Source organism: Bos indicus, chromosome 4, assembly GCF_029378745.1.
Source record: "Bos indicus isolate NIAB-ARS_2022 breed Sahiwal x Tharparkar chromosome 4, NIAB-ARS_B.indTharparkar_mat_pri_1.0, whole genome shotgun sequence".
NCBI classification, from domain to species: Eukaryota; Metazoa; Chordata; class Mammalia; order Artiodactyla; family Bovidae; genus Bos; species Bos indicus.
In genome coordinates this window covers 77,223,204-77,245,542 of record NC_091763.1, presented here as the reverse complement: position 1 = coordinate 77,245,542, position 22,339 = coordinate 77,223,204, and the positions used below count along the sequence as shown (strand labels likewise).

General features: G+C 46.7%; 1 protein-coding gene across 2 annotated transcripts in view; it reads right to left on the bottom strand.

Moving 5' to 3' along the window:
* NUDCD3 (NudC domain containing 3) overlaps window positions 1-21,821 on the bottom strand; it is a 70,703-nt gene extending 48,882 nt beyond the window's left edge. Inside the window, exons 1-2 of one of the 2 annotated variants that reach the window (XM_070788009.1) lie at window positions 21,365-21,821; window positions 15,929-16,239 (exon numbers count right to left, since the gene is read on the bottom strand). In XM_070788009.1, the coding sequence (XP_070644110.1) occupies window positions 15,929-16,239; window positions 21,365-21,556 (503 nt within the window). In that variant the 5' untranslated portion in view covers window positions 21,557-21,821. The remainder of the gene's footprint in view (window positions 1-15,928; window positions 16,240-21,364) is intronic. The other variant, XM_019958932.2, reaches the window with a different exon arrangement.
* Between the last annotated feature and the right edge of the window lie 518 nt (window positions 21,822-22,339).

Sequence of the window (22,339 nt, the reverse complement as noted above, 5' to 3'; positions counted from 1 at the left end):
GGCAGATGACCTTTCAGTTTCTCACTTACAACCTGCTTCGGATAATTAGCTTCGGGGTGTACCCCTCAAGCCTAAGTTGTACTTATGCACACAGACCAAGTCTGAGATGCAGAAAAGGATACGTGACTAACCTCAGGCAGTCTGAACCCAGAACCAGTGGCATGGTCAGAGAGGGAGAAGGACAGAAAAGGAGCCAGGGCATAGAGGGGAGTGTCCTCCCAAGAAGAGGGACATTCTGGTAGGATCAGGGGATGAGTAGGGAATGAGCCGGGGATGGAGGCAGGCAGGGAGAGCGGGAGACGGCTCCCTGGGGAGAAGTCTGAAATAAAACGGTGCAGAGTGTGAGGTTTGCAGGACAAAAGCAATGGAGAGAAAATGAGTGTCAACGAGCTAGGCTAAGTGACCAGAAGCCTTAGGTGGGGAGGGAGAGAGGAGGCCACCAGTTTCGGGGAATTATCTTACACACCTGCCTGAGTGTGCATGAGACTAAAGGGAATGGAGAAAGGCAACGAACCGAGTAGGAGGCTTCAAGCCCCAGTCTGCGTGGAGGGGTCAAAGATGCTGAGACAGACCCAGCTGTGGTCTTGCTCAAATAAGAAGGGCCAGTGTGCTGAGGGCAGGACAACAGAAGGACTACAGATTCATCTCCTGCCCTCTTCCCAGTACACGCAAAATATGAACCAAGTGGCACCAAACCCAGAGAGTGTGGGGACACGTCTGGGGACACGTAGGAAGTGGTGCTCCATTCCTGCAGAACAGAGACGGACACAGTACAGCCAAGGCCACCCGTGCCCTGCTAAACACTGCTAGAGACCAGCTGTGAATCAATGACAGACTTCACAGACAGGGTAACTGGAGTCTGGAGCACAAAAAGGAACACAAAATCAGGAATCACCAAGCCCTGAGACAAGCCAGCTTCCCAGGATGGGGGCCACCAAATTCTACAGGGAAAGAAGTGTTGCTGTGAGCCCCAGAGGGAACAGGATACCAGGACCCCACAACAGACACGATCACCCTTTCAAGCGATGGGAGGGATACTGGACTCTAGAAAATCCATCGGCCAGCTGAGAAACTGGTGATCACTGAAATTTAAAAAAAAGGAAACACAAAAGGTGAACTCCAGGAAAGTAGTTGTCTCTGGGAGCACACTGCAATCGGGGTGGTCAAATGGGGCCTGAGATTTATCTGTTTCTGAGTGTACTCTTCAGTTATCTGTGTAAGGAAAAATAAATGAAAAATTTCAAAGGATCATATTTTCTGGATGAAATAAATGAGAACTCAGTGCTTCTGTAACAGTCCCCCAAGGGGCAGGGCATCTAGAAAGGAAAAGGCCCCATGGACTAAATGCTGGGTTACATCACGTGTTTCTCTATTCCAGACCGACCTCCAGGTGACAGTGGCATGGCTCAGGCCAATGACACACGGACATCTCAAGAACACACCAGTCACAGAAACAAATACCTCTGCAGACGCCCAAATCTGTCTTTTTTTATTCTGTGGACCAAAAACCTTATGAAAACGGACAACCCCTACTCCTAGGCTTTTGAGCTGTCTCATTTTCCTCAATGAATATGTATTACTTCTGAAGACATTCTGAGAACTTTCAGAATCTAACAGTCTGGTCACCGTTCTCTAATTCCACAAGAAACACGGCCAACAGAGCAGACAGAGTCACCGAGCACAGTTTACACAGCGGAACACGCCAGGCGGCCGCTCCAAAGAACACACGGCATCGATGAGGCCGGCGAGGACACATTTGTAAGAGTCGCTGTGTGAAAGAAGCAAGGGAAGAGCAATGTACACAGCATGCTATCACCCCTGCAAAAATTCAATCTGAAAGACAGGGTGGTGACGTGGGGGAGGCTGTGCCTGTGGGAGCAGGCGTGCGTGGGAACTCTGTACTCTGCTCACTCTGCTGTGAACCTAAAACTCCTCTAAAAAATAGTCTGTTTTCTAAAAAGTAGAGGTGAGGCATAAATAAACATCTACGGATCCTCACAGACTTCCCCCGTGGTGACTGGCTCATGCCCGGAGTTGGGGTAGGGGGAGAGACACCTCTCTGCGGAAAGAACAGGAGGCGGGGTCATGATGAGAGGAGGACTGAAGTTCCATGGCTCCCCTTTCTGCTGCTACAATCCCTTTAAATATCTGCATATAGCATTTTTCAAAACATCAGCAAAAAATAGTTTTAAGGAAAAAGGAAGTTCTAGTGCTAGACGGGGGGCTTCCCTGGTGGCTCAGACAGTAAAGAATCTGCCTACAATGCTGGCAATCAGGGTTCAATCCCTGGACTGGGAAGATCTCCTGGAGGACATCATGGCAACCCACTCCAGTATTTTTGCCTAGAGAATCCCATGGACAGAGGAGCCTGGCCAGCTACAATCCATGGGGTCACAAAGTCAGACACGACTGAGCAACTAAGCATGAGCATCAGGGCTAGAGAGATAACGGGAGGCAGATCTAAGTAGACACTGCAGCAGCAAAATCAAAGGTCCTCGGCCACAAGACCACAAAGTGGGAAAGAGATGAGCACAAGGAGGCAGCTGTAAAGAAATGACCACTGGACCCAGGGGCACAGCCTCTACCCTGCAGCCAATGGAAACTGCCAACCAGGGCAGGTGAGACTCCAGCCCCTGGGCCACCCTCAGCAGGGCTCTCCCCAGTGTCCTTGGCAGAAACCTGAACACTGCTGTTAAAGTGAGATCTACTCTGAAAGAGGGCACTGCCAACCTGCCGGAGGACAGGGACCACACCCAGCTCCACGGACCCTTGCTGTGTGGCAACCATCCCCCTCCTTCCCGACCCTGAGCTCTGGGAGGTACTCCCTTTGTGTTTTGCTCTTCGGAGAGTTGGGGGCTTGTTTTTCTTGGGATGGAGAACAGATTTCTTTCTGTTCTCTTATTCAGGACCCAACAGAGTGGGCTGGGGTGGGCGGTCCCACAAAGCAAGTTAAGAAACCAGTCGTCATGACATCGCTTTGTGCAGCACCCATTCTGCCAAGCATGTGGGCCAAGCGTCATGGAGTCCACATGCAGGTGCTGGGGTCATGGGGTCACCCCATAGGTACCAGGGTCACAGGGCCAGCCTGTGGGCACCAGGGTCGCAGAGTCAGCAGCACTGCCTTCAGAAACAAGAGGCCAGGAAAGACTTGGAAGTTTGTTCTCCTGGGAGAACATGAGCATTTGAAATGACATTCCTCCTACTTTATTCAGCTTTCCCCAGGGACGCCCAGAAAATGCTCAAGTGTTTTTAGGTCACAGCTAGTCCTACCTACCCACTTACTGTGACACTGGCAGCAGCAGAACAGAAAGCTCCCAGGGAGCAAGCCTGCCTGCCCAGGGACGCTGGCGGGGGTGGAGTGGCTGCCCGAGGCACAGGGCTTTGCAGGGACCGGGGGAACAGCACTTCCTACTGATTTGCCCCACAGAAAAGATTCTGTCTAAGTACCTGAGGGCTCATGGAAACGTGAAGAGCACTGACTCCGTCCCCCTCATCGGCCCCCATGCCGCACTTAGCGCGAGTCACACTCGACCCCACTCCACCCCACCCCACGGAAGAACTGGCCAAGGAAGGCAGAAAGGTTATGCCAGAGGAGGGGAGTAGTTCCTTCCAACTCCACACATGACAATGCCACCCACAGCCCAGCGTGGGGCTCGCTGCCGGAAGCAGAACGCACTGACAGAACCGGGACTGCTCATTTAGCTGGGGACAGCCAAGCGCCCACTCCTCCCCCCGCCTCCCTCCAGCTCAGAGCAGCTCGGGAAGGCGGAGGCGTCCAAGGCGCTGCCCCTGCACCAGCCGGCCAGAGGGCCCACCGGGCCTGGCGCTGCTGCACGCCACGTGCCCCAGATCCTGAGACAAACCTATACGTGTATTCATTCCAGAAACACTTGCTGGATGAACGAATCCAAGTGAACCCTCCGCTTGAACTAACACTCTCATTTTACTGTCTCTCTTCACCCTCACAACAACCCTTTAAGCTGAGAATCATCACCCCTACCTGACATATGGAAAAACTAAGGCCCGAAGGCCAGACAGCTTAACAAGGTCTGAGCTGGCATCTGAATGCAGGGTTTCTGACTCCCAAGATGCACACCCTTAATCCATACCATGAGTTTTTTTTTTAAGGGGGCACAGAGAAGAACACTGGAAGTGAAAAGTTGGGCAGGATAGTTTCAGAGGTAAAGAAACCGGGAAACGGGCATAACCCAGGCCTAGTAGCCAGGACACAAGCAGTGATAATACACCTGGTGCCCAGATCCTCAATTTCAGACCATTCTCCAATTAAACCCGAGGCCCAGGAATTCCTTGGGGGTCCAGTGGTTAAGACTCCACGTTCTAATGTAAGGAGAGCGGGTTCAACTCCTGGTTGAGGAACTAAGTTCCCACATGTAGCACGGCAAAAAAAAAAAACCAAAAATGCAAAAAACAAACCCCAAGGCCTCTTGGAGAAAAAGCCGACTTCACAATAGGATGACATGGAACATGTTGTGGCACAAGCATGAGAAGTGCTCAGAAAATGATGTGAAGATGTCAAAAGGATAAGTCCATCTGACGGGCTTCCTGAGCAACAACACAAGACATGGGGGTCATAACTACAGAATCAACATCGTAAGGCACTCCAACACACAGAAACAAGTGCATGAATGAGAGTGAGTGGAGGAGGAAGAAAAGCCATTCCTAACAATATAATCCCAACTAATAAATGTGCAAAGGAGGATATAAACGGGAAATCGCAATTTGGCAGACACCACAGCGGTAACTGTTTCAGGAGAGAATAATCAATGGTTGCTAAAATTAGTGGGCAATATATGAGAAGAAACAAAGATATTTACAGAGTCTCAAAGTATCTCTTGCACAAGACACTTATTAATTACAAAGGGGAAAATAGTAACTCTTGAGCACAGAAAAAAAGGAGTCACTGACACCACCTTAGCTGGTCAAAACACAACATTAGACAAAAACCACACTGAGAAACACTCTACCAAGCAAACAGTGTCAAGGTCATGAGAGAGAAGACTAAGAAACTGTGCCAGAGAGCGGAGACTGAGGAGACATGCCCCTAATGCAGTGACGACGACAAATGCAATGCTGGCCAGGCAGAAAGGACCCTAATGGAACAGTGGGTGAAAACGGAACAAGGTCTTCAGATGTGCTCACAGCAGCCCCTGGTCACAGGAGGTACAAACATCTGGCATGCTGACAGAGGGATCCACAGGATTCTTTGCATGGTTTTTTCAACTTTTCTTTTTTTGGCAGGTCTTAATCATCTAAAACAGAAAGTTTTTTTTTAAAGACCACAAAATAAATAGACCTTGAGAATTATATGCAAAAGCACATGCTGGCCCTTGTTTAGCTAAGAAACAACTGACCGCATTCCACCGCATCATTGAGACCGGGACATGCACTTGACCCTCAAGAGAAACTCAGAATCCAAGCTCACAACCAACTAGGCACACAGGATTCAAAGCGGAGTCATCCGAGACGACCTATTCCAGGGCTTCTCCAAGCAAACCTGGAGGTAGAGCCCTATGTCGCCAACTGCTGAGCCCCCACCTGTCGTACCTGGTGGCCTTCCCAGAAGGATTTCTCTTACCCACAGGAGGACGGATTCCCTGGCTTAAGAGAAAGAGACTAAAAACTAGGGCCTGCTTCAGCCTCCTTGCAGTATAGCCTACAGAGCCCAAGGCCCGCTCAGACTAGGGCTCTGGACTCCCACCAGTCCCAGGCCTGTCCCTCAAGGGTTCTTCACCAGCAGGAAAGCTAAGTGCCTGGCCTCTCCATACAGAGACAGGGACTCAGGGCTCTGTGGTCACACAGGACTCAACCAGGAGTTTACAGAATGCTGAGTTGCCATAAAAGACAGGGATGAACAGAACATAGATGTGAAAGCTCTATGAAAATTTTCATAACTCTATGAAAATTCAAGAAAACCTGAATGTTACTCGGTAATGGATTTAGATAGGTTAAAATTCAAAAGTTTATCACTTTTGAATATGACTTTTAATATGAATCACTCATTCACTAGGCTGGTTACTAAGTGCCAGCTATGTGCCAGGGACATCGCAGGCACTGGACACATGGTGGACAGGATAAATAGAGCCAAGGTGCACACAGTAACAGAAAAGCTGGGCTCTGTCCCTCCATCACTTTCTGCCAGCTGCCCTTCTCCTGGTTTCCCTGGTGAGAAAACTAACACAGGGGGCTAAAGATATAAAAAAGGCAGTTTACATGGGGACACACACGGGAGCCGCCACCAGGGGCCAGAGACAAGGGTCTGAGCCAGAGGCCAGACAAGCGCTTGCCACAAGGAGAGCCAACCACAGAAACAGAGACCAGGGGAGAGGTCAGGAGTGTGTCCTGAAGGAAGGGAGTGACGACTGACAAAAGCAGGCCAAGGATACGCAGGATGCAGCAGAGAGCAAGCACAGGGTGGAGCAGCAGCGAATGTTGCACACGTGTCACCACTGGCCTCCCACCCTCGTGGCAGGGCACTCGTGGTTGCCCTGCTCTGCCCCCAATCACACACCCCACTCTCCTGACCCCAAGGCAGACGCCCCCTCACCTCGTGTACAGTGCCCCAGCTCTCAATCCTTGGACCTCTTCTCCATCTACACTCACCGCCTCATCCAGTCTGTGATCTCATCCAGTTAGTGGCTTCAGACCCATTCATATACTGATGCTTTTCAAACTCCCACTCCAGTCCCGCCTACATCCCACCCTCTGAGTTCCAGACCTGAGATCACTAGCGTCCTCAGATTTTACCGACATCACTCACGGACATCACGCACATGACTGCAGCCGAAGCCTAACCTGTCACCCCCAAAACTAGCCATCCCCTACCCCGTCCCTTCAAGCAAATGTCAGCTCCACCCTTCCAGGGGGCTCAGAGCAACAAATTTTAAGGGAGAGAAAAAAAATGAATTTACAAAAATATTAAAAATATATATAATGTATTACTAAACACAGTTGTCACTAAAACACTATAATAAAACTAAAGAGTTTATATTCCTAGAAAATCCAAGAAAATCAACTGAGACACCATTACAAAACAGTGAGAGAATTCAGTATCGGTGCACAGGACTTACTGAGTAAAAACATTAAAATTCTACAGAAGAATATAAAACAAGACATGAATAAACAAAATGTACCTAGCTCTTAGACAGAAAGACTCAATAAGGTAAAGCCGTCATTTCTCTCTAATTACAATTACATATCTAATGTATTACCAATAAAAATTTCAACAGAATTTTTCACATGGAAAAATTTTCCAGAAAAGTCTGTTGACAAGGGATTAAACCAAGTATTAAAATGTGTCACAATAAAGCCATTGTAAATAAAACAGCTAGGTACTAACAAACAAATAGAACAAATGGTTTAGTGTTTATGAATAAATGGAACAGAAAAGGAAAAAACACATTTTAAGTAAAACCAATGGAGCAAAGGTAAGAGCAGTCAAGAAATGTGTTAGGGCTGCTGGCTGGCACCTGGGGTTGGGTCAGGTACCCACCATCAGACATTCCGGGAGAGAGAGAACAAACTGTTACAACCTCTGTGAGACCACTCTAGCAACATCCATCAAAATTACACACTTCATACCCTCTGACCCAGTAATTCCTGTTCTGGGAATTCATCCAACAGATATTCATACACATGTTCCAAGAAACATGTGCAGGTACAGGACACTCGCTGCAGCATCATTTGTGACGGTGGGAGACTGAAAACAGCCTAATTACACTCCCTGCGGAGAGTCACTAAACAATGACACCATGCCACGCAGGAGAATACTGTGCCACAGCTGAACGGCTGCAGTCAAGTCTGACCCTTAGCTACAGGCAGATTCGCCCAGAATGCTTCCGAAAACTCTGACACACAGTGGCAGCCAGGCCGGTCAAATTCGATCTCGAGGGGTGGGTCCAGCAATCAGCATCTTAAAAGTCCTGTAGTTGTGAAGACAGTGACCATGCATATCAGGAAAAAGGGCACCTGGCAACAGAAAGACTCAGTCCTTGTCAGCGGCCTGTCAGCTGCTCAGGGATGTAACTAAAAGTCCACACAGTATATCATATATAAATCAATATGAAAAATAAAAGTTTATAAGACAGAAAAATTTTACATCTAGTGAGATGGATGAACCTAGAGTCTGTAATACAAAAGGAAGTAAGTCAGAAAGAGAAAACAAATATCGTATATAAATGTATACATATGGAATCTAGAAAGACAGTACTGATGAACCTATTTGTACAGCAGTAGAGACACAGACATAGGGAAGAGACTTGTGGACACAGCGGGGGAAGGAGACTGGACAAATTGAGACAGTAGCACTGAAACATAAAGATGTCCATATGTGAAGCAGACAGCCAGTGGGCATTTGCTGTATGATGCAGGGACCCCAACCCGATGCTCTGTGACAACCTAGAGGGGCTGCGAGGCAGGAGGGAGGGGTATACTTATGACTGGTTCATGTTGATGTATGACAGAAACCAACAACATTGGTTATTTAATTATTTAATTATCCTCCAATTAAAAATAAATAAATTCAAAAGGTTTTTACAAAAGTATGGACAATGGCTGCCTTTAGGGAGAACTCATTTTCAGTACACACTCACATAACTTTCAAAAGTGTTCACCCTAAATCCAACTGCTAATTTACTCTGCTGCTGCTGCTAAGTCACTTCAGTCATGTTCGACTCTGTGTGACCCCCGTCCCTGGGACTCTCCAGGCAAGAACACCGGAGTGGGTTGCCATTTCCTTCTCCATTGCATGAAAATGAAAAGTGAAAGTGAAATCGCTCAATCGTGTCTGACTCTGTGCGACCCCATGGACTGCAGCCTACCATTTACTCTACTACAAAATAATCAGGGAGTGGGAAACTCAGCATATCAACAACCTGATTTTTTAAACAAATAAATTTTGAGAATAGAAAAGCAGAGGGTCAACTATAAGCAATATGTGGTTGGAGCCTTTAATTTATAGATTTAAACTTTTTTAAACATTATGACACTATGAAAAACTGGAAGTTTAAACACTGGTTGAAAACATTTATGGATGAAATGATGAGATAAAACTTACTTCTAAATAACACAGGAGGGGGAGAAATGGCTGGGTGCCAGGTTGGCAATGAGTACACCCAGATCCATGACATTCTTCTGTCTTCTCCCCTTTGTACTTAAAGTCAACTTAATACATTTTTCACAAGGTGCATATACTTTTTTTTCAACAGAAAAAAAAAAAAAGCAAGCATAAAAAGCTATACTTCTTTCAGTCAGTTCAGTTCAGTCGCTCAATCGTGTCTGACTCTTAGGGACTCCATGAATCGCAGGACGCCAGGCCTCCCTGTCCATCACCAACTCCCAGAGTTTACCCAAACTCATGTCCATCGAGTCAGTGATGCTATCCAGCCATCTCATCCTCTGTCGTCCCCTTCTCCTCCTGCCCCCAATCCCTCCCAGCATCAGGGTCCTTTCCAATGAGTCAACTCTTCGCATAAGGTGGCCAAAGTATTGGAGTTTCAGCTTCAGCATCAGTCCTTCCAATGAACACCCAGGACTGATCTCTTTTAGGATAGACTGGTTGGATCTCCTTGCAGTCCAAGGGACTCTCAAGAGTCTTCTCCAACACCACAGTTCAAAAGCATCAATTCTTCGGTGCTCAGCTTTCTTCACAGTCCAACTCTCACATCCATACATGACCACTGGGAAAACCATAGCCTTGACTGGACGGACCTTTGTTGGCAAAGTAACGTCTCTGCTTTTCAATATGCTGTGTAGGTTGGTTATAACTTTCCTTCCAAAGAGTAAGCATCTTTTAATTTCATGGCTGCAATCACCATCTACAGTGATTCTGGAGCCCAGAAAAATAAAGTCCGACACCGTTTCCACTGTTTCCACATCTACTTCCCACGAAGTGATGGGACCAGATGCCATGATCTTCGTTTTCTGAATGTTGAGCTTTAAGCCAACTTTTTCACTCTCCTCTTTCACTTTCATCAAGAGGCTCTTTAGTTCCTCTTCACTTTCTGCCATAAGGGTGGTGTCATCTGCATATCTGAGATTATTGATATTTCTCCCAGCAATCTTGATTCCAGCTTGTGCTTCTTCCAGCCCAGCGTTTCTCATGATGTACTCTGCATAGAAGTTCAATAAGCAGGGTGACAATATACAGCCTTGACGTACTTCTTTTCCTATTTGGAACCAGTCTGTTGGTCCATGTCCAGTTCTAACTGCTGCTTCCTGACCTGCATATAGGTTTCTCTATACTTCTTCAATGCTACCAAAAAACACTCAAATAGAAACCGACTGTGTTACTTTTGAAAAGTATCTCTCAGACAGTTCTGGTAATAGCTGTTTTCTTTTTTTTCTTAACACAACAAAGAGAACATCTGGGCCCCAGAGAACACTGAGTACTGCTTCAATTCCCCTTGACTCTGGCCCTCCCTTCTAACTATGGTTTCAAGCAAAGCACTTCACACTGCTATCTCCATTCCTCATCGGTGGAAAGGAAGAATGTCAGGCTCTGGCATCTTGAAGTACACATTCCCGGGGTGGGGGGGGGCTCCCTGGGGGAGTCTCACTGGCCCCCTCCTTCCCCACACACTCATGTTCACTCTCACAGGCTAGGACACCAGGTCATTTTTATGATGCGGCTTCAGTATCCAATAAACTTAAGTCACTGCTGTAAGATATACAGGCTAACCTCTTCTAAATGAAGCCTAGAAGCTAGAAATGAATCCCAAAATGAAAACAGGAATATAATGTTTCTAGAGGAAAAAAAATACTTCTAGCAAACAACCTATATCATGTTTCTTGACTTGTAATTTAAATCAAATCCTTGAGGCCTCTTACACCTGAGGTTCCTTAGAGAAGGGGCAGTTTCAGGGTGAATCGCTGGGTGGGACAGCAGCTTCTCTACTGGATGAGACTGAAAACAGACCCTGAGGCAGGCGGGCCCAGCACAGCCCCAGTGAGGTCTGAGAGCTGCGTCTATGGGGAAAGCAGGCAGACATCCCTGGACCTCTGGCTTTCCACTTACTATTCTCAAAATGCATGTTTACAGCCAACACCTTCACCTGAGCAAAAGAACCTCTTGGACACACGACACTCAACAGCACACACAACATGAAATCAAAATCAGCAAAAGGGATGCAGGAAATGCTCAGCATACAATGTTCAGCAAAACATAAGCCAAGTGTAAGAGAACTATATTATAAGCATACTGTGTGTGCGTGTGTGTGTGCGCGTGTGTGTTCAAACACATGCATGCACGTTTACATGCATAGGAAAAAACTGCAGAAATATCCCATAAAATTAAGGGGAAATGGTAGGATGTGTTCTTGTCTTTATACCCTTATCTTTGTTATCCAAATAGCCTACACTGATTATAATGAAGAAGAAAAACAGTCTGTTCTTGTTTAAGGAAAGAAAAGCAATACCGAGAACAGTACCTACTTGAGGGCTCACTATGTGCAGGACTCCTGCTCATCAGGTCTTACACACTGACCTCAGTCAATCTTCACCATAAGCCGACAGGGCGGGTACTTGGGGTGGCATTCCGGTATGTCCACGTGACTCTATCAAAGGGCCTCCTGCAATGGGCACCTGAAAAAGCAGGGACCAACAAAGGAAGGACCCTGTTTAGAGACCAGCCCAGAAAGCCAGCTCTCAGGCAGCGTGACTGCACGCAGGGAGGATGCCCCGGCAGAAAACTTCTGCCTTTTTGCTCTTGTGACAGCCCATGCAGAGATGCCCTCTGCACCTCTAAGGCAGAGATGTCACAGGATGTGGGTGAGCAGAACCAAAGGAGAGGCACGAAGGAATGAACTCAGCATGCATCAGACACTCACCTAACATGGAGCTAGGACCAGAGACAGGCTGAGTAAGTCTCTGCCCAACGCTGAAAGATGTGAGAACTAGTCATAAACAAATGGTAAGAGGAAACACACACTCAAAGGAGACGCAGTTACCTGTGGCAGGCGGCAGGACAGAAGGCTGGAAGACCTTACTGAGGGGACAGAAGCACTGAAGAGCGTGCTGTGCATGGGCAAATGCACCAGCGCGATGAAGATGAAACATCTGCTGGGTATACTACTGGAAATCTGGAATCTGAAAGTGGAATAACTGAACACAAAGGCCATGCCACCCAAAATAAGAGAAGCACTGAGCAGCTTTCTAACACACCCTTTTTCTATCAGGACTTTACCACACAGGTCAATGCATCAAGCAGTTCCATGACACCACCCCTTCACGAGGCTCTTCTGTCTGCTTCCCTGTGCAGGAAGATGGGTAGCTCAGGAGGGACTCAGGAATTCTGTAGTACTGTAGTATTTGCTACTGAAAAAAATCCATGTATAGATGAATCTGCGCAGTTCAAGGTTGTATTGTGGAAGAGCCAATAATGCTTTCTTTCCTTTTTCTTCTTTTTAGAAAATTCTGTTCATGATTTTATAAAGGCAAAAGCCAGAGGTAGCACAGCCTTTTGGACATCTTTGTCAGCACTCTAGCACCAGCAAGTGCCATTATTACTGTTTGCCTACAGCGACACCTGCAGATCCAGAGCAAAACTGCAGGACCTATTGCCACCAAAGTGGGACCAGACACAGAGATGGGATCAGAGGCAAACCCCACCCACCAGCTGCTCTGAGAGGTGTCCAATGTAGCCATTAGGATGTTGATAGTACTGATTTTGCATCCCTCTCCTTTCACAGCAACAGTAATGTCATCAGCATTTCTGAAAGTTTCCCAGCAGTATCCCTAGAAGTCCTTTGAGCACAGTTCACTGGGTCAAGTACAATAGAAACACTGGGACTCGAAGCAGTACTTTTTACAGTATCTTCACTTCAGACACTGTGAAGCTGTGAAGCTTCATATACTGTGAAGTTCCCCTGCAGAAAGTAAGCATGTTCTCAAAGCTATCTTGTATGGACAAGGAAATCTGTGTGCCCAAATGCTCTCTTCTCTAAGGAATAAAACTGGGCATCTTAAGCCCTGAGGTGGCATGTGTTAAAAATCTGCAGGTGTTAAAAATCTGCACATTATTTTATGTATAAGCAAAAATGTACACTGCAGAAACTTTAACCTGTGGTTGGCAGGGCCTAGGCTGGGGACAAGGAGTTGACTCCAAAGAATGATTTGCCCGTAGACTGAGAGAAGCTGCCATCACCACTACCCAACATTGGGCAGAACCACCAGCAAACAGGTAGCAAGCAGGAGGAATCAGAAATCAGTCATCTCAAACTGGAAATCAGACTCTAGGTAACTGGTTTTTGGACAGGGTACCCAGGAAAGGCAGTGCTCCTGTGTGGCTACCTCAAGAGTAACTGTCTTAGGTTATTTAATTAACAGAATCCCCAGATCTACAGGGGCTTCCTTGATGGCTCAAACAGTAAAGAATCTGCCCGAAATGCGGGAGACCTGGGTTCGATCCCTGGGTTGAGAAGATCCCCTGGAGAAGGGAACGGCACCCACTCAGTATTCTGGCCTGGAGAATTCCATGGACAGAGGAGCCTGGCAGGCTCATGGAGTCATAAAGAGTCAGACACCACTGAGCGACTTTCACTTTCTTTCTTTCGCTTTCCAGATCTACAGTTCACAGGATAAGTGATTCTGGGCACTGACTGGAGGGACTAGGGGGACAAGGACGGCTTTCATGTTCCATTTCAGAGCTGCCCCAGCAGTGTCTGTCAGAGCGAGCTAGAGATCTGGACCACAATTTCTTATTTTGTTCACGGAAAATCAGCAAGTACCTGAAGGCCAAGAAGGTTCAGTCCCTGGAACCACTGAGCCTGTAGCATCAGTCTAAGGTTTTCTGGGACACACCCAAGTCTTCAGTCTATACTTACACCAGGGTAGGATTCACAAAACCCAGAACACAACTCTTTGGTCTAAGAATAGGGTCTCTGCAAAACAACAAGGCAGCTATTCTAATCTATTACTCATGAATCAAAAATAAACCCCCTCTTTTAATAGAGTTTTTAGACATAAAAAGAATGCAAAAAATTAGTAAAATGAAGTATACAAATCATTATAGAAAAATTAGAAAATATAGTAAGGAAGAACAAAGGCAATGAAAACCACTCACAATTCCACTCATAACGTATTTCCTTCCAGGCTTTTCTCACACATACAGTTAACCCCCTCTTGAACACATGGTGGTTACAGGCACTGATCCTCCATGCAGTCGACCTCAGCCTTTCAGACTCTGCTGTCTTGCCCCAACCTGTCTCCAAAAAATTCATTTTCCCCAGAACAGGTCACAGGCACAGTGCAAGGAGAGGGAAGAACAGAAGGGAAGTTAAATTAGAAGGGATGAGGCAGGAGAGGTAGCCCAGGAGAGGGCAGGGAGCGGTCCTATTAAAGAGGGAAGAAAGCAGATTTGCCTAAAAACAGAAACAGGCCAGGAGCAGCATGGTCTTTCAGACACTGCCTCAGCTCATACACAAGGAGGTATCAGCTCTTCTCACCCAAATGGGAGCAGTGAAGCACCAGGGAGCGGAACCTCTGAAAAGTGAAGACAAGTACCAACACAGGGCCTGACTGAAGCCCTTCCACTCAGTCGCTGTATGATCCTTAGTTCATTCAACAGTCACGACAGCCAGTGAGGCAGGTGCTGTAATTACCACCTTTGCATTGCAAAGGCGAAAACGGAGACACAGAAAAGTGACCCTGCTTGCCCAAGATAATACATTTACTAAATGGCAGACTCTGGGGGGAACTCTGGGTCCACAGTCCCCCATATCAGACAACTTCTTCACGTGTCCATTAGACCAAGAGGATCGCAGGCCTGCATCTCAGCAGTTACTCTGCAGGGGAAGAACAGAATCAAGACTCTGAGGAGAAACTTCCACACGGATAAGTAGGTCTCATGGGAAAGCATAACTCTATGAACCCAGTGCTCTAACTTTGGCTCAAGCTCTTAACTGGCTGTATGACTGTGGGCAGACTATTACCTTACCTTACAGAGAGAAAAAGGAAGAGGACTGAACTAGCTGACCTACAGCTTTCAAAATATATAAATAATGTACAACTCAATAACAAAAAAAACAAAGAACCCAAACAAAAAATGGACAGGAGACCTAAACAGACATTTCTTCAGAGAAGACGTACAGATGGCCAACAGGCACATGAAAAGATGATCAAATCACTATTAGACAAATGCAAATCAAAACTACAATGATGTATCACCTCACACTGGTCAGAATGGCCATCACTAAAAAACCTACAAATAATAAATGCTGGAGAGGATGTAGAGAAAAGGCCAGCCTCCTACACTGTTGGTAAAAATGCAAATTGGTACAGCCACCATGGAGGTTCCTTAAAAAACTAAAAATAGTGTTACCACAAAATCCAGCAATACCACTCCTATATCCAGAGAAAATTCTAATCTGAAAAGACATATGCACCCCAGTTTACAATAGCCAAGACATGATAGCAATGCAAGTGGCCATCAACAGATGAGTGGATAAAGATGTGATACACACACATACACACACACAATGGAATGCTATTGGGCTATTAAAAAAAAAGGAAATAATGCCATCTGCAGCAACATGGATAGACCTAGAGATTACCATACCCCATACCAAGTGAAGTAAGCCAGACAGAGAAAAAAACAAGTATCATAGGATATCACTCACACGTGAAATCTAAAAAAGATACAAATGAACTTATACACAGAGCAGAAGCAGACCCACAGACACAGAAAACAAACTTACAGTTAACAAAGAGAAAAGGGAAGATAAGTTGTCAGTTAACAAAGAGAAAAGGGAAGATAAGTTATAAGTTTAAATTATCAGACACATACTACTATGTAGAAAACAGATAAACAAGATCCTTCTGTATGGGACAAGGAACTATATTCAGTACCTCATAATAAATCATGATGGGGGAAAAGAAAAAGAAAGGAAAGAAGCAGCCGAGTAGAGATTCTTACTTGGGAAGAGCTAGCGGTTCCCTGGGGGCTTCAGCAGCGCCAGCATCTGCTCCCGGTGCCTCTGCCTCCCCAGAGCTGACAGCCACTTCCTGCAGGGTGCCCCGTGGGCCTGGGGGCTCCTGGGGCCCACCTGAGTCTGTGGTGGAGTCTACCTCCACCTCCTGAACCGGGGCTGGAACTGGCTCCTGCTCCGCTGTGGCAGCTGCCACCGCCGTGGCCTCCTCTTCTTCCTTCCTCCTGATTTTCTCCTCCAGCTCTTTTCTCCTCTTTTCATCATCCTGACGGGCCATGTGGTCAAAGGTTTTGAATACCTAAAATCAAACAGCAATTCAGTGTTGAGTTCATCTGCCAGTACTGTATCACACATTCTGTAGAAATACAGCAAAATCTGGTTTAAAAAAAAAAAAGAATGAAAAAGCAATAGATAAGATGTTCCCACTAGCAAAATGGAAATGCACTTCAAATTCACCAAAAGCCACTACGAAAACAATCTTTAACAGGGGAATTCCAAAAATCAATGAAAAAGTGAAACTTTTACAAGCCAAGGCTCACAATATTTACACACCTATGAGCCCAATATTTACGTCAAAAGACGTGTAACTAAATGGTCTCATCTGTCATTACTTCTACAGCCCCAGAGAGTCTTGTTCAAAATGCAAAGAACCCATCGTCCTGGTGCTGGGAGCTATAAAGGCCCCAACAACTCAGATGCAAAAAGGGAAGATGGGGAATTGGTTGAATTTCAGTCCACAGTGCAGGCTGGCTCACTGGGTTGCTGCTATCGTCCTATACTGCATGGGAGGAGGGACAGTGCAAGTCTCACCCTGGGAATTCAAAAGACATTCATAACGTGCCTACAACTTGCCAGGAGCACCAAAAATCCAGCGACAGCTCCCACCCTTGAACAACTCAATTTTCTGGCATGTGGATCAGTCATTAATCTTTCCTGGGACACAGTCACACCCAAAAAAGTACTGCAACTCTCCATCCAAAAAGTGCACAGGAAAACGGCATATTGCATGCGCTATTTAAGGGTGCACATAACCCTGAAGTGTGGCCAGGACAGACCCAGAAGTGACAAGTCTGACAGGAAAGGCTGTGATAGATACATGTGATGCCATCGGAATGTGGGTGCAAACAAGCATTCTGGCGACAGAAAGCTAAGGACATCTCTTAGAAGAAGGGGGTCTGCATCAGACCTTGAATGAAAGGTATGTCTTCCAGAGGAATGACAGGAGGAAATGTCACAGCGCCAAGAGGTGGGCTCATCAAGAAATATCTCTTATGGCAGCTGGAGACAGGAAAGCCAGAAGATCCACGTTGAAAAGTGGGTGGGAGGAGACCCTTACATTCAATCCAGCAACCATGCCCCTTGGTATTTACCAAAAGAAGATGAAAACATGTACCAATAAAAACCTGTACACGGATGTTTATAGCAACTTTATTCATAAGAGCCAAAACTTGGAGGCAACCAAGATATCCTTCAATAAATGATGGGATAAACGAACTGGTGCATCCAGACAATGGAATATTATTCTGCCATAAAAAGAAATGAGCTATCACCCATGAAGAGACATGGAGGTTATTTAAACGCATATTAGTAAAAGAAGCCAATTTGAAAATGCTACACAATGTGTGATTCCAACTATATGACACTGTGGAAAAGGCAAAACTTTGGAGACAATAAAAAGACCAGTGGTCGCCAGAGGTTGAGGGGAGAAAGGAATGAACAAGTAAGACTACACAGGATTTTTTTAGGGCAGTGAAAATACTCTGTGTGATGTCATAATGAGGGATACATGTCATCATACATTTGTCCAAATCCCATAAAGTGAACAACACTAAGAATGACCTCCAAAGTGAAGTCTGGGTTTGGGTGACTATGATATGTCAATGCAGGTCCATCCATTGTAAGAAATGCACCACTCTGGTGGGGGATATTGACAACAGGGGAAGCTGTAGGGGTGGGGGTGGCAGGGGGTAAATGGGAAATCTCTGTACTTTCCCTTCAATTTTGTTCTGAACCTAAAACTACTCTAAAAAGTAGTCTTAACAAAACAAAAATGTTTTAAAGTGTGTAGAAGTCAGTTTCCAAAGGGTTAGAATGTAGACAGGGGCTAAATAACTGCTGTGTGCACTGGGCCAGAAGACAGAACAAGAGAAGTTACAATGTCAGTGTTTTTATAAACATTCTCTCACAACCCTCAGGAAAATGCTGTTAGGAAGATAGCACTGATATTTCAAAGATGAGGGAAAACTAAGCTCAGAGGGTAACTTGCCCAAGATCCTGCCAATGAAAGAAGAAAGTAAACAATTATACAGGAAGCACACTAAACACTGAAAGGAAATGGAGGCAGAGGAAGGCAAGGGAAATCCTAAGGTTAAAAACTAGAAACAGTACCTATCTCTGCTTCTCCAGAGAACCTGAGCCCCTGACTCACTCCTCTCACACCCATGTCAATGTTACCAGACACCAGACCCACTGCCCTCAGAGCCGTTCATCTTCCTGACACACCACATCTTCATCTTAACTCCAGAAAAGAAGTAACAGGAAGGGCTCTCTCCAAACACTGGGACCTCCCTTGGACCCCAGGCCTCATACTCCTGATGACACTGTGGCCCCCACTGCCCTTGCTTACTCAGCACCCCCGGATCCTCTAAGATGACACGTGCTTCACCTCTCACATCGCCGCTGACCTCAGCACTCATTTCAGAATTCTGGATTGCGGAGCTGGAAGATGTGTCCCTGACCTCCAAGTAACCTTCTCAATTGACAGAGAGAAGAGTGAGTCTCCCAAGACTTCCCAAGAAGCTCCAGGAGGAGCAAAAAGAGCTAGCTTTCCTGACTCTCATGGGGAGGTGGGGTGGCAGGGGCGGGGGGGGGGAGGGGGGGGGGGGTGGTGGTAACCTTTTAAGCAGGCTTCCCAAACTGAACTCCAGAATAAACACAGGTTCAACTGAAATGAACAAAATGTCAGTCTAAATTACTGTTTTCTTAAAATACACTAATAAATAAGGGAGTGGAATACAATTTCCACATGCATCTTTCCTGCTGAAGGTCCTTCAAACTGTACAGCCTGGCTGTGCAAGCCCTTAGAACTGGGAGGAAAAATTGAAGAAGGTTTAAACCACACAAACATCCCATACCCCAAAATACCAGGGGAAAACAGGAGTTCCAGAATGGAGCACTACAATACTCCCATCCAAACTCTCTTTGCCTGAATTCTGAAAAGACCCCCAAGCACCCCACTGCCCAATGCCTCTCTGAATAAAAGAACAGCTCCCCAGGATTTACCCTGATCTACTCAACCACAATAACCAGGGGACATCTGCTCTTTTAAAGTTCCTTGGGCAATGCTGACGATTGAGAACCACTTTCAAAAAACACTACATTCCTCTTAACTACCTGCTAGAAATTGTCCCTCCTGGTTTCCATGGAACTTACTGCCCTGCCCACTTCCCTCCATCCCCCTCCCACTCCTACAGCCTCTTGCTTCTCCAATTCCTTCTCTGGGGTCCTTCCCTCCAAAAGCACCTTCTCTCTGCCGTGCTCCTTCACCTTCAGCTCCTCTCCTTCAAACCACTCAGATTCTTCTACCTCCCATGAGATTCAGTCCCACAATTCAACAGCCTATGGACAGAGACTTCTGTCTGCAATCTCCAATTCAACCTGTCTAAAACTAAGCTTCTTCCCCTAAACACATGTGACAATTCAGTGAATACACTACTGATATTACAGTGCCCTGGTCTGAAACCTTGGGTCACTGCTGGCCCATCCCACCCCTCTCTGCCTTGTTCCCTACCTCCACTTTATTAAACTGTTCACCAAGTCTTAACCTTTGAGAGTCTCTAAAACATAGCAGGTGTCTTACATACTGTTACCAGATTCATGAATTACCTCTGTCAGTTCACCTGTAAAACAAGGAGAAAGATCAACCTTTTCAGGTTGTTAGGAACAAATGACAACCTAGAACAAAAATTACGTAACAACTGCTAGGTGCTCAGTAAATGTTCCTTTCTTTTTTCTGCAAAAGATCACCCTAGACAAAAGTGTTGCCGCTCTACAATGGACTGGTTAAATAATAGAACAGAAAGATATGGAATCAGAAAAATGAAGTTTTGAGCTCTAGCTATATGATGAGTTTGGTCAAAACACCTGATCTGCTGAACTGGCACCCTCATTTGCCACATAAAATTCAACCTTATCTACTTCTCAGGCTTCCGTGAAATTATTCATTTGCCAAAGGATTTGCTAAAAACCATCTCTGACACACAGTTCTCTGATCACTTGGATGGTACTTAACCACTACAAGGATGAGGAACAGCCTTAAGTTTTCAAACGGAATACCAACCTCACTCCTCATTTGACCATATCATCTCTGGTTGTTATTCAAACATTCTAAGCTTTTGTTTCTTCATGCAGGCACTTAGGAAAGTAATATCGGACCAACCTGAAGTGAGTAGCAAGACTTCACGAGATGAACCTTTGAAATCACTCTATAAACTGTAAAGTGCTAGACAACAGTGAGAGGTATCGCCAGCATTTCTACCTTCTCAGGTTCCTGGCTCAATGCTTGACTGAGTATCCTCTTTTGATCCCATCAAAATTCCACCTCCTCTACAAAACTTGTCTTCATTTCCAAAAGATCATTTCTATTCCTTTCCTTCCAATGGCTCTGTCAGATAACAGGCAAAGATCCCTGCTACTGTATTTCATCTCTTTAAATATAGCGTAAGTGTCCCAAGCAGAGAAACCATTATTTAACCATCCGCATAACCAGTGTATCTCCAATGCCTGCGGCGGCTGAGAGTGTGAATTCTTGCTTATTACATTTCAAATACCACGTCAACTTCAGTGAATGATAGCCTCCAACATAAGCTTAACCTGGGATGCACAGATATATGCTCACATGTAAACTTATTAAGTACTATTATACGGTCTTCGACGTGAAAAGTCACGTTTCAAATGAGAGAACCACACCCATCACACAGCCTCCCCCTCGTCCAGTAGTCGTAGTTCTGAGGTGTGCAGGTGTCCGTGCTGCCGCCGCCCCTTCCCCAGTCTAGCCTGCACTGTTTTCATTCTCTGCCTGGCCGGCCCTGTCACTCGAAGGGGTTACGCGCTGCTGGAGCTGACCGGGCCCTACGCTTCTGACATCCAAATGCACCCTATCGGACCACGCTGCTCTAGAGCCGGCATCTCTCGCACAGGAGTAAACTGATTACAGACTAGCATCTCGGCAGAAGCCGCGGCCGCAGGAGGCGGGTCCGGGGAAGCGCCAGAGAATGAACTGAGGTCGGCAGCGGAGGAAGCGGCGGGCTCGCAGGAGCCTGAGCTCCCAGAGGGTGGGGGACTACGGGAGCGGGTTCGCGGGGATCGGGGCTCCCACGATCTTCCCCCACCTCACCCCGAGGTTCCCGCCCACCGCGCGTTACCTGCAGCACCAGCGCCTGCGCTGCCCCCGGGGGAAAGCCCATGCGGTCCGACGGGTGGCGCAGCAGGCGGTAGAAGTCCGTTTTGCGGTAGAGGAAGCCGAAAAGCACACGCAGAAAGTCCTGAACGTTGCCCACGTGCTGCAAGATGCCCAGCAGGGCCTGATCGTACAGCTCGGCCGCCCCGGGCTCCATGGCGTCGCCGGCCGGAGGAAAGCTCACTCACTGCGGGCGCGGCCCGGACGCCGGCCTATGGCCACTTCCGGTGCTCTGCAGTAACGGCCTCGGCCGCTAGCGCGCCCGGGAAACTTCCGGTCCGCTCTTGTTCGCCCCCGCGGTGGAGATGGGCTGGACTGCGCTGGAGCCGACTGGACCCAGGCACCGCCCCTATTGCCCCCGGGCTTCTCGGGCGGTCTCGCTGAGGAGCAGAAGTGGGCCGCGAAGCGCAAGAGGGCCCGGGGCTGCGGCATTGAGGGCGCCTAGTGGCCATGTTGGAAACTGGCGGAAAAGTTGTAGCGCGGGCAACAACTGTTACGTGAGCCACGCTGTTGTCACGTGGTTTGTGGGCTGTGTTCCAGACTGGATATCCAGAAACTAGGCGGGACAGCGAGAACCCTTTGCTTGCGAGTCCCAAGAGGAAACTGAGACCTTTCTGTTGGTGTGTTTCCCGTTACTAACGTAGTCGTGGGTGAAATGCAAGGTGATGTGCATAAATAAAAGAAGACAAGATTGTCAAGTGAGTGCATGTACCAGTATTAAATGGAAAGAGCTAGATGCAGAATAATCTGGTGTGCCATCCCGTGAAATATACATATACGCATATATATGTGTGTGTGTAGTATATATGCGTATGCATAGTATATATATATATATATATATATATATATATACACAGACAGCATGTATACATGTTCTAAGTGTCTTTCAAAGCATAATCTGAAACTCAAAACATAACACTTACTCAAATATATAATGAAC